We start from the raw sequence: 13,012 nt of genomic DNA, 5'->3' as shown, positions 1-13,012 counted from the left end.
AATATCTCAGTGTACATTCATTTATATAAGAAACCTCGATAAAAGTCTCTGAGCCTGGAGTCTCACTCCATTTTACATATTTAACAAAAAGCATGTCTTGCATGGAGTTGATATACACTGAAATTTTTAGAATACAACTTCTCTGTGATACGAGGGAAGATTATTCATTGTTTTGCTCAGAACTTCCAAGAGTTTTCACCAGTTCAGAATATTATGTTACTGATAGCACTGCTGCTTGTGATGTTTGAGTAGCCAATTTAATAAACTTGTCTGTCTACATATGTGGGTGCAAGCACCTGCCCATTTAGTTATGCCATTGGTAGAGTTTTGCATGAATATTTCCAATGAAATGCACTTTCTTTTAATTTAAACCTTTTCTCCTTTTAATTTTAACTCCTTTATATTATATCATGTTGAATTTTTAAATTCTGTGTAAAGGTAGGTTATATTAACTATTTTTATCATTATTGTAAGTGGAATATTAAAAATATTTGTATATAAAGGGAGTGTTATATCTAACTGTCTAGGTACTGGTATCTTGAGAAATTTGCTCTGGGATTTAGAATCAGAAGACTTATTATTGGAATTCCACCTCTAGCTTCTGTATAAATCTGAATAATTTATTTAATCACTGTGCTACTTTTTCTCACTGGATACGATGAGGTGATGACAATGTCTTCAGGGCTGATTCTTCAAGAATCATACAGGATATATCTTTGGGAACTAAAGCAAGAATACTTCTAGGCATACATAGTAGAATGTATATCAGAGGGTACTTGAAACCACAGGATAAACATTGCATAGTCTTCTTGGCTTATTAAATTTAGTGACTGGCAAGTAATATAAAATATTACTTTGTAACAAATATAGATATTATCCACTTGAATTTAATATTTATATGAATTTTTAAGATATGAAATGAGACATAAAAGACATTTCATTTTACCCCTACACATTTAAGGTATATAAGTGCCTTCTCTTCTACTTTTAGAGATACTTTAGTGGAAAATTCTGAGAAACTCTGAAATGTTTTGTAATTTGTAAATTAGTTACTGTTGTCTCAGGAAAATTTCAAGGAGCATGCAAGAAATTCCAGTGATAGTAAATTATTATATTTCAGGAGTTATAATAAGATGATCAAATTTCCTGAGAATCCCCTTTAAGGCTGGTTGGAAATCCTACAAACTCCTGCAGAGAATCTTCTAGGCATTTAGAAGTTAGTCAAGGCCAGGCGCAGTGGCTCACGCCTGTAATCCTAGAACTCTGGGAGGCTGAGGCGGGTGGATCGCTCAAGGTCAGGAGTTCAAGACTAGAAGTTAGTCAAGAGGAATGATAACCTCTTTTTACCTTTGACTTTACACTTAACACTAAAAACCAGCACTGATTAAATTTACCATGTTCCAGGTACTATAGGTCAAGCAATTTGCACACCTTATATATTTTAGTCCTGTGAAGTAGGTTTGTTATCTTTATTTTGCAGAGGTATATTCTGTAGAAGAGAGAGGTTATGTAACTTGCCCAAAGTCTCACAGCTGGCAAATAGCAGAAAAATAATTTAAACTCAGATCTGTTTTGTTTTGTTTTGTCTTTTAACTCGAAGTCCCAAGAGCTGTCAGTGTTTCTAAGAAGTAAAGGATTCTAAGTTATAAGGTATTATACGGTTCCTTGCTCAACTGGCATCCATCTCAGAGTGTTGAGACTTCACTCTAGAATTATTTCATTTGCAATAGGAATCATCTTCTCTTTGTTTTCTATACTTCTCTCTTCTCTAAGGTTAATTTCTCTACCTGCGTGCTGGAGTCCGTATCTTCCTATTTTTGTGGGTGCCTTACCTATCAATTTTCCTCTCTTTGAGTAGCCATTCTCATACCTTGGCTTACATGAAAATCACCTGGAGGGCTTGTTAACACAGATTTCCAAGCCACATATCTTAAGTTTCTGATTCAGTAGGTTTGGGATATGGAACATTTCCATATCTAATAAATTCCCAGGTTATTCTGATGCTGCTAACTCAAAGACAGCACTTTGAGAACCATTGCTCTAGACTTTAGACCAAGGGTTGGCAAACCACAAGCTAAGAAATGTTACATTTTTAAATGGTTAAAAAAAATCAAAGGAATACTATTTCCTGGCATGTGAACATTATATGAAATTCAAATTTTAATGTTTATTAATAAAGTTAATGGAACACACTATGTAATATTCATTTACATAGACATTTACATAGGCTGCTTTCTCCCTAACAACATCAAAGTTGAGTAGTTGTGACAGAGATTGCGTGGCTTGCCTTGCAAGCCTAAAGTATATGTTATCAGGCCCTTTACAGAATCAATTTGCGGACCCCTGCCCTAAGGCAATAATTCTCAATCTTACGTGCACATTGGAATCACCTGGGGAGCTTTATAAAATACTGATGCCTGAGTCTCACCCCCAGAGATTCTCATTTAATGGGTCTGGAGTGCAACACAGTAGATCCTTAACATATAAACATATCTAACCTATCCTATCTAAACAAAACAAAAGGCAAACTATCTAATAACGTTACTCTATCTACCTATAAGAAAGAACTAGATAGTCTAATTTCCTTATTTTATAGATAAGGAAAATGATATCTAGCAATATGGAATATTTGTCCATATTAGAGATTGTTATTATATATTTTATAAATTATAGTTGCATACTGTTTTAATATTTAATTTTTTTTTTTACAAATCCAGGTTATATTTTTTAAAAGTATTATATGCTCATGGTTAAAATAAAAAATACAAATCAAATATATATAGATAAGTTCTGAACTGAGTACACAAGGTAAAGTGAAGATTGACTAGAGTCATTTACTTGATAGCCACTTTCTCATTTGAGAACAAAATAAAATATTTGGCTTGTATTTAGGAGCCATGCTCTAAGAAAAATATATATACATATTCACACCTGACAGGTACAATGCACACTATTTCGGGGATGGGCATACTTATAACTTTGCCTCAAATGGTACAAAAGCAATTTATGTAACCAAAACGTTTGTACCCCCATAATATTCTGAAATAATAAAATACATATATATGTATATACACACTGGAATTACAAGCATTATAGGGAGATGTTCACACTATGAGAAGCACTCAGAACTAAGATCAACTCAGAAATCAGTAGATTCCTATTCCTCGTATCACAATAATTTCCTGACCTTTGCTCATGGAGTACAATGATAGGCAAATTCCCTCACAGGTCCTAGTATTTCCTCCCTTCCTGTATCTTTATTTCTCTCATTTACTGACAAGGGATAATTGGATAAATGGTTTATTATGAGTGATTCTCCTGTAGTACAGAAGGATATAAAATTAAAAATGAAATATAATGTTGTGTTTCCCTTCCTAAACCAATGATTAACACTGTTAAAATTTCACACACACACACAAACACCATCTACAAGTATATATAAATATACACACACAAATAGGCTCATACTATAGCAGCTCTTTGGCAACCTTATTCTTACATTTAACATTATAACTTGGACATCCTTCCACAAAAGAAAAATACCTTATATTTTTCTTATAATTGCTTAGTATTCTGTGGTATAGATAAGCTATAATCTTTAAAAATAAGTCCAACAATAATGGATATTTATATATAGATATTTATATATAAATACACACACATACATGTCTGGGATAAATTCCTAGAAACTGAATCACTACATCAAAAAGAATGTTCCCTTTTAAATATTTGGTAGATAATTCCAAATTACCTTCCAAAAAGTTTTCGCCAACTAATGCATCCCTATTCATACTTGATATATTAATTTTAAATTTTTTTTCTAATTTTTATGTTCTCCTTAAATATGAAGATGAGCATTTTTAATGTCTCTTGTGGTCTTTTTGTGAATGGACACTTCAGTTTTTTACTTTTTTAATTCAGTTTTATATTTTCTTTTAATGATTTGTGAAATTTTGTTGTATTTTAAGTAAACTTCCTATCAACTGTGTTGCATATAATTTCCCAGTTTGTCATTTGTCATTGTATATAACTTACCCAAGCAGAAGTTTTATATTTTTATATAGTCACAAATTGTCTATCTTTTCTTGTATGGCTTCATGTTTCTCTAATATTATATAAAACCAAATCTATGTTTTCTTCTAATACGTTTGTAGTTTCAATTTTTGTACTTAAATCATTGATCAATCTAGACTTTATTTTGATGGCAGGATTCATCTTTAATTTTCTCAATGGACACTATGAGTTAAATATTATCCCCATGTTACAAATGGTAAAAAAAAAAAAAATGATCTGACATGGAGGTTATTTTCTAGGACTTGTAGTCTTGAAGCCTAGATTTACTTACTCTACTGCCTCCAAAATAATATAGCCAGTTATAATTTCCTTCTACAATAGCAAATGTTATTCTTCTTGCAGATATACTGCCCTGTTGAAGTCTTTTCTAAAAATAGGAAATGCTCTTTAGTGAGACATTGTCATTGTAGTTAATACCTCATTTCCTACATTTATAAAATGAGAATAGTAAGCCAGCTATCCTAGTACACTTAAAAAAATTAGGCAGTAAATCTACAAGTATAGCCCATGTCTGTACTGGGATTTTGTGGGATAGATAGGTGTATTCAGGAGTTTTAAATGAGTTTTCAAGGCTAACACCTTTCTTAAAGAATGTACACACATTAAAACTGTGAAGCCCTGTGAACACATTGAAGCCCTATCAGAAGTCCTCCTGATTGCCTTAATGGGGAAACCTACATGTGCTTTTTCACCCGTAACTTTATTTTTGTTTAATCCTTGTCTGTAGAGCTGCTTTGAGATTTGTAAAGTTTTCTAGCTCTTCTTTTAGCTCTTTCCCTCCTGGGCTGTTCAAATACCCTGGGGACTATTTAAATAATAATAATAATGATGGTAAAAGATGTAAATTTCCTTTTCTCCAACTTCTGATGGAAAAAAATATATTTAACAGTACTTATTCACAGGTTGAAAAAAAATTGGTTTTTTTAAAAAAAAATCCTCTGAACCCCCAATAGAGGAAGGTACTTTTAAATCCTCACATTTTCCATAGCATTGAGTTGCTATGTTTGGGTTCATTTATTAGGAAGAGCTGCAGGAACTACGACCTGCTATAACCTCTGGAGGGGGGAGTGTTATTAACCGGAATGCTTGGTTCCCGCATTTAAAGCCGTTAATAAAAGTTATGGAATGATGAGAACTGGGCATCCATGTCAATTTTTAATGTACTGGAAGTCACTGGTTGTGTTGCAAATGCTTACAATTTGTAATTACCTAGGCTCATATGACAGACGGAACTGGGAATCAAAATAAGTGGCTGCCTTCTCTTACGTTGCTAAAGAATCTCCAGCTTAAGATTGCCTTTTTTCTTCCTAAAAAAAGGCACAAACAATGACAGCCCAAAATAGCTATTTAGTCAGAACTGATGACACTTTCTGAATGCTTGCCATTAAGAGAGAAATAGAAAATCCTGCTTTTCATCTTCCTTTAATTTCTCTCACTTAAATACCTTGATTCCTCTGGAAGCTGCCTCACCTCATTGCCCAGGAGAAATGCCCAGTGACTCTGACGATGCTTCAGCACAACTGCAGGCTCCAGAGGGGAGGTGGCTTATGCAAAACATATTAAAGAAAAATCCTAAAAGTCACTGCAGCTTTTCCTAGTGAGTTATGCTGATCTTCCCTGTTGCTGTAAGCTGATGGGGAACGTCGTGGCAAAGACATAACCATTCTTTTTCCTCCCACTATTTTTGCTGCAGTGAGAACTGTTCATTTCTGCTTGCATTTCACCAGATAGCTTTAGAATTCTAGCCGAGCACTAGGGCTTCCCAAGGCTGGAAATAAGAGTTTTACAACCCTAAATTGGACTTTGTCCTTCTAAGTAAGTAAAAATCGAGTTAATTTGCAGCATCCAGTGCCTGACAGGAATGACAACAGACAGCAGGATCTGAAGATGTTTTTGAATTAAGTATTTTTTTCTCTTATAGATTTATAGGGGCAGAAGCTTTCATTTTTCTCTCTCGCTCTCTCCCTTCCAGAGCCAGCTGAATATTTTACATTCAGCAGCAGTAGCTACTGAATCTGAGGTTATGTTATCCCCTGGAATCTTCCGTCTTCATTCCAATCCCATCTTCTATTATTGATTGTCATTTACCAATAAATCATAGTTTTGGAATATTGGACACATTGTTTTATTAGAGAGCTTAGCAACTTTAGATATCCCTGGAAGATGTAACAGATATTACAGGGCAGGAAGGTGATACTTCTCAGCCCTGTAACTGCAGATCACCCCAGGGAAAGGAAGCTCACATTTTAGGGGACTTTATGTGACCATGATCCTTTGGTCCTGGTCCTATTCCCCACGGAGAAGCAGAATGAGACATGTTTGCAGTGATTTGTAGTATTTGCCAAACAGGGTACTGCATCAGAATAGTCTGGAATATAGTGCAAAGCTCATATTAAACCTCTAAAGGGAAAAGGGTTTCCTCTTCATTTACAGTCTGCCGGATGCAATCTCATTGTAAAGTATTTAATAGGATAACACCAGGGCTCTCCAGAAATATAAGTAACTCATTGGTTAAATTTCAATTCTTCACCTTTCTCCCCCTCCTTCCTGGGTGAGCTCATTCCCCCTCCTTTTTTTTTTTTTTTTTTAATCCAGTGATTTAAAATGCTAGAAGGAAAAGCAACTGAGGTCTTAACTTTCAGATGCTGAATTCTCATCTAATTGAAATTACTGGGCACAATGCTATATATAGCCAATGAAGAGATTTTGAGCTCTCACTCAGTGCCTTCAAGACATGTCGTTTTGTAGTCAGAGAAAACAGAGATCAATGCATTTTCAAACTGACAGAGGGAACGGATGCTCCTTAGTAGCACATGCCCAGGATCGTGTGTGTGGGGCTTGCGCTGTGCTGAGAAGCTGAATACCGGTCCATATGCTCCTTATTTACTGCAATGTTCTTTGCATGTTACTGTGCACTCCGGACTAACGTGAAGGTAAGAGGAGGCGAGCCGGCAACTGGGCACAATATACATGTTAAACCAGCTGCAGAAAATGTCTACCTTGTGTAGCTTCAGGACTTTTCAGATTGCTGGCTGAGCAGGCAGATTATTACAGGTGGTTGCAAAGGCTTTGTTTTATTGTTGCCATGCAGCCTCGCTGGGGGAGCATGTTGGAACGCTGTTGTGAAGTGACCTTCAGGTTTAACTGTTTGTAATTCAGGTTGACGCTCATACTTGGGGGGTGGGGGGGAGGAAAAGATACAAATTATTTAGGTAGGCCAGAACCAAGAAATCAGAGAAGATAAAAAGCTATAGAGCATGCTTTAAATTAGGATTTAGTCTTTCTTTTAAAAAGTGCTATGAGCTGCCTGTGTTCCTGCAGCTTAATTATTTTACAGCCTGGGGGGGCTGTTAAATTTAGTGGCTGTAATGGCATTAGGATGTGATCGTGGAATATCTGACCATCCTGTGCATATAAACAAATGATTATCATTGAGAATTGGTAGTATTGGTCATACAAATCCTTGGCTCTGGGTGGGCTGGTTGCTTCAGCTGCGTGGGTGCTGCTGTCCCAGTGTTGTCACTCTACTAACATTTACTTGCTGTGGCTAATGAGCCTCCGAAGTTGAGCCTAAGTTTGAGAGATTTACCTCTTGCCATGAACAGGCCGTTATTATTGGGAAGGTTTTCTGACACTGTGTTCATTCAGCACGGAGCCAGACAGATAGACCAGCTGTGGAATTCCAGTTGCATAATTTAAGTGAATTACATCCTCTGTTAACATTTTGAGCTTGAATTTCCTATTGAAGGAAGTCCAAGAGGAAAGTGATTGCCTCTGATAAAAAAAAATTTAAGAGACAGTTAAGACTTAATACTTAAAATAGTAATCTTAATGTCAGTATAAAGTGTTTCCCCCTTTTATTTTACTGGGGGAGTGTTTTAAGGTGTCTGGGTACTAAAGTTTCATGTTCTGTGTTTACAAGTTTTGTTAAGAACTCCCTACTGCTCACTCTTTTGTAAGCCCTTTTATTTTCTATTTGAATTTCAAACAGGTAGTATTTATGCTTTGGTAACTGATTCTTTTAAAACTGCACCCTGGAAGCATTCCATGCATCTATAGAGTTCTATAGAATGTGCTTTTTACTACTTTAAAAAGTAACTTCAGTAGGCAATTGTCTTCTATGCATATGAGGAAGATATTAAACAAATGAAAAGAAATATTTAAAAACATGGAGAGTATGCCCAAATATCAACTTGGATTTCTCCATCACATTCTCCTGTTCAAAATTATGGGAATGACATGAATTATTTTGTAAGCTCAGTAAATTATAAATGTTTTCCCTCCTCTTCTGTTTTGAAGGAGAAAAGTACTTTCTTCAAAGGAAGTTCCATAAATAATTTAGATTAAGAAATAACAATAGTTTTGATATTTCACTCTTATATTCAGAAGTGCAGGAAAACCCAAGTCCAAAGTTTCTTTGATATGGCCTTTGGGAAATTCCTTTTCACTCTTAAATACTAAGAATTGTCATGGATTTAGCTTAAAATTTTTCTCACTTCAATTCATAAGCAAAGGAATGAAAAGACCTTCATAAATAATATCTTATCTAAATTCAGATGACTTTTGGATAATAAATTGCTAGTACTTTGGCTAATCTGTGCTGAGATACAGATACTTTTGATACATTGATCAATAGAAACTGAGACCATTTCTATTGCCACATACAACATATATAACCTTGATTTGAATAGATTAACTTCAAAATTTTATTATGCCTAAACCCTTTCAATAATTAGCTCTTGAACTTTCTTGCATAACTTATAATTTTTAAAGAGTTATCTTGTCTTTCTGAGATAGCACAATTTGCAAAAGAGTTTGCAGTTCATTTTTGGTCTGATATTTCACCAAGTTGGTGCAATAAAGTCTCACCTAATATTTTTATTTTTGTTTTTATTTTATACTACATTTTTAAAGTGTTTGATTTTATTTCCAGGGTGCTTATAACTACTTGTTTGCTTGGGTCTGATATAGTCTCTCTTATGGTATACAATTTCTAATGTTTGCCATGATTTAACATGATTATTGTTACAGTTACCCAAAACTTGAAGGTGGTAAAAATTCAAAAGATAGAGACATTCCTTGTCTATTTTTTTGTTTTTGCACAGAATAGACCACCGATGTCACAATCTTTTACTCTAGAATGATTGTTTTCCTAAATGAACCTTTATAAAATGTTACCACCAAAAGGAATTTTTGAGAGGGAAATGTTTTAATACACTTTATGTTTTTATGTAACCATCAAAGCCTTAAATATGGAATAGTAGTGTACACACACACATATATACTTATATTTATAGATAACAGTGTAACTTATAGGTCACCATTTATTCATTCATCTGTTAAATTTTTTGGAATGACATCTATGAGTTATGCACTAAGTCTTGGATACTAAGGTCAGTGAAAATAGTCCATGCTTTTAAGAACCTTACAGTCTAGGAAAAGACACAGACATATAAACAAAGAAGTGATTTGAAGTATTACAGGACCCATAATAGACATTTATGCAGGACATTATTGTAGGGGAAGAGAAATAAACAAAAAAAAACACAGGCCAATTTCACCTTGACTGGTCAAGAAAGGTTTCAGTATGAGGTCGCCTCTGAGTTGAATCTTGACAGCTAATGGAGTTTTGCCATGCAGCTTTGGGGTGAGGAAAACATGCTGGGTAAAGGGAGTGGCAAAAGCATGGAGGTAAGAAGCAGAACACTTCAAAGAGCTACAAGTAGTTTGGGATGGATGGAACATAGGATCTTGCGAGGCTGAACAGTGAACTAACAGAGTGAAATGGCAATGGGAGCTAAGGCCAATGCTGTGATAGTTGACTGAACCATCACTACAATCTAACGTTTTGGAAATTGTGCTATTTGCCACCTATTTTCTAGAAGGAAAGATTTTCACAGAAGGAAAAGAAATGAAAACTTCTAATCAATGAGTATTATTTATGTTCTGTGTTTTCTTGTTAGCTTTAAGTTGTTTGAGTTTGATAAAGATTCATATCATATTGACACATATTGGCTTTTCTTTTTCCCTAGAAACAGGGTCTTGCTCTGCTACCCAGGCTGGAGTGCAGTGATATGATCATAGCTCACTGTAGCCTTGAACTCGGGGGCTCAGGCAATCCTCCTGCCTCAGCCTCCAAGTAGCTAGGACTATGGGCATGCACCACCATGCCCAATTAATTTTTTTTATTTTTTGTAAAGATGGAGTCTTGCTATGTTGCTAAGGCTGGTCTTAAACTCCTGGCCTCAAGTGATCCTCCTGCTTTGGCCTCCCAAAGTGCTGGGATTGCAGGCATGAGCCACCATGCCCAGCCAGGTTTTTATTTTAACTTTTTATAGAACATGATTAGAGCAATTTAATTTGAGTCTACTCACACAAAAGGAAGCAAGTGATCATTATGTATACAGGTAGTTCCACTTCTGTCTGAAATTGCCTATGTTGTATGAAAAGTACCTCTTTGATGAGAAAGCATGTAGGAAGTCTGTTGCATCAGATATCCATATCATTTTGGCTATAGAAATGGCTCTAATTTTGAAAGTAATGATACTGATGATAATTTTCTAAATAACTTTATGTTCCTCATCTTACTAGTTCCTTCCTTTCATTGCTACTACAAATATTCCTATGTACATATTTACAAACCTACAGCTGCTGAAATATGAATGGGAAGTATTAGACCCATACCACAGACAAGAAAACAAAGGTAGAGAGAGAAAAAGAGACTAGTTACTCTGTTCCACAGTGTGTCAGAAGCAGGGTCTCTTGAACCTTGACTTAATAATACTTTTTACAGTAAATCATGCCACCTACCCCATAGATCCAAGAATTCTGCTCCTTTATTTTTAAAATTCACTGAAAGTAAATACAAGAACTTTTTCAAAAAATAATATAGCAGAATGGTTTTAAAACATGGGTTTTTGGAATTCCAAAAGAACTACATTTGAATTTGTCTTTTCCATTTATTGCATAGCTTGAGAAAATTTTTTTATCTATCTGAAGTTCAGTTTTTTAATCTGTAAAATAGGGATAATAGCTTTTAGCTATTGTAAGAATTATGTTAGATAAGGCATGTAAACACTATAAAAAGAATTCTTAGAATAACAACCAATTTAACTTATAACTCATAAATGATATCATAATTGATAAAGGCCAAAAAATAGCAGTAAATCTTCAGAGTTGTCTTCAACAAGAATTGTGTTAAAAAATTCTAGGGATTGAGCCCAATTAAACAATATCTGTAATTAACGAGAAACATATGTAGGTGTAATACCCTCTGTCCCATCATTAAGACCATGACAAACACACCTGCACATATACTAACATGTTAGCTCCGTGGAAACTGGAGTTTTAGTTTGTTTTGTTCACCTTTATATCATTGGCACAAAGAAAAATGCCAAGTAAATATTAGGTACTCAATAAAAACTAATAAAATGAATGTATTAACTGAGTCCCAGATTTCTCTTTTTTCCTCACTCAGCTTCTTCTTAGATTACTTATCTTAATGCTTGTTAAATTATTTAAGAAAAAGAAAGAAAAAAATTCTTACAAGTTGAATCCTGTAGGCTTTGGTTTGAATAGTACTGGATTTGGCAATCATAAAGCACTTACGCACAGTCACATATTGTTTTAGATGTGTATTGCCAGGTTGCAGAGCTAGAAGGCTGGAGAGAATCAATAAAACAACTTATTGAATATCTAAACACTCTAGAATTCAGACATTCATCATGCTCATTCCACTGGGTTTATTCATTGCTCTTGTGCAATGAATGACAATGCAATGAATGCAATGAATGACATTGCTCTTTTCCAAACATCCCACCCTTTTTTGCCCCTGGCATTTGCTACAATTGTTTTCTGCAATGGAAATCCCCTCTCTGCATGACATGCTTGTTTAAATTCTATCCTTCCTTTAAGAAACAGTACAATGTGTCTGTCTTCCAAGAAGTGGAATCCAGCTACACTAACTCCCCTGCTTTATCCCTTCTCTAATTTAGTGAGCACAATTTTTCCATTATTCATGGCAAGATAACTTAATTCCCTTATGTCATCACTTACATTATTTTCTTATACAGCTAGCTTAAATGCTTATGTTTGAGTATTGTCCCCCACCCCAACTAGATTTTAAGCATTTTGAAGACAGGAACTATACACTATTTTCTCCATTTTCTTCCTCATAGCTTACTTGTATTTTAGGAATTCAAAAAATGATCGATGGATAGATTTAAAGGGAAACTTTCAGAAACTTTGTCTCCTTATGCTGCTGACACCTACTCTTTGCTAGATCCTATGATGCATCCCACATATTCATGCTTTTAATAAACACATAATTTGTTGTAGGCAGGGCTTGGAATTATGAACCAAAATTAATGGACAGTTTGAGTAAAACCTATGGCTCATAGGTATTATGAGCTATGGCTCATAATAAATCAGAGGTGGTTCCTTTCATGGTTCCAATTATGAAATTATTCCTTTCAGATGCCAATAATATATTAATTCCTTAATGGACCCCTTATATTATGGTCTCAAAATGGTTGTGAACCTATTCAGTATATGGGGTTTATTTATTTATTTTTATTTCAGCATATTACAGGGGTACAAATGTTTAGGTTACGTATGTTGCCTTTGCCCCACCCAAGTCAGAGCTTCAAGCATGTCCATCCCCATACGGTGTGCACCATATTCATTAGGTGTGAATATACTCATCCCTTCCTCCCCCACTACCTGCCTGACACTCGATGAATGTTACTACTATATGTGCATGTAAGTGTTGATCAGTTAATACCAATTTGATGGTGAGTACATGTGGTGCTTACTTTTCCATTCTTGGGATACTTCACTTGGTAGAATAGGCTCCAGCTCTATCCGGGATAATACAAGAGGTGCTAGATCACCATTGTTTTTTGTGGCTGAGTAGAACTCCATGGTATACATATACCAC

General features: G+C 35.0%; 1 protein-coding gene across 4 annotated transcripts in view; it reads left to right on the top strand.

Annotated features, from left to right (window-relative positions):
* The window catches only part of DLG2 (discs, large homolog 2 (Drosophila)), a 1,994,579-nt gene that overhangs the window by 586,390 nt on the left and 1,395,177 nt on the right, over window positions 1–13,012 (top strand). The window contains exon 1 of one of the 4 annotated variants that reach the window (XM_012641833.1): window positions 6,663–7,007. The exons of 1 other annotated variant lie outside the window; for it this stretch is intronic. In XM_012641833.1, coding sequence (XP_012497287.1) covers window positions 6,966–7,007 — 42 coding nt within the window. In that variant the 5' untranslated portion in view covers window positions 6,663–6,965. Of the gene's footprint in view, window positions 1–6,662; window positions 7,008–13,012 lie in introns of those variants that run through there. 2 more of the 4 variants (XM_012641831.1, XM_012641832.1) reach the window with 2 other exon arrangements.

This window comes from Propithecus coquereli, unplaced genomic scaffold, assembly GCF_000956105.1.
Source record: "Propithecus coquereli isolate 6110/MARCELLA unplaced genomic scaffold, Pcoq_1.0 Scaffold170, whole genome shotgun sequence".
In the NCBI taxonomy this organism is placed as follows: domain Eukaryota; kingdom Metazoa; phylum Chordata; class Mammalia; order Primates; family Indriidae; genus Propithecus; species Propithecus coquereli.
Note: the sequence above shows the minus strand (reverse complement) of the source record. Positions and strands in the feature narration are given on the sequence as shown.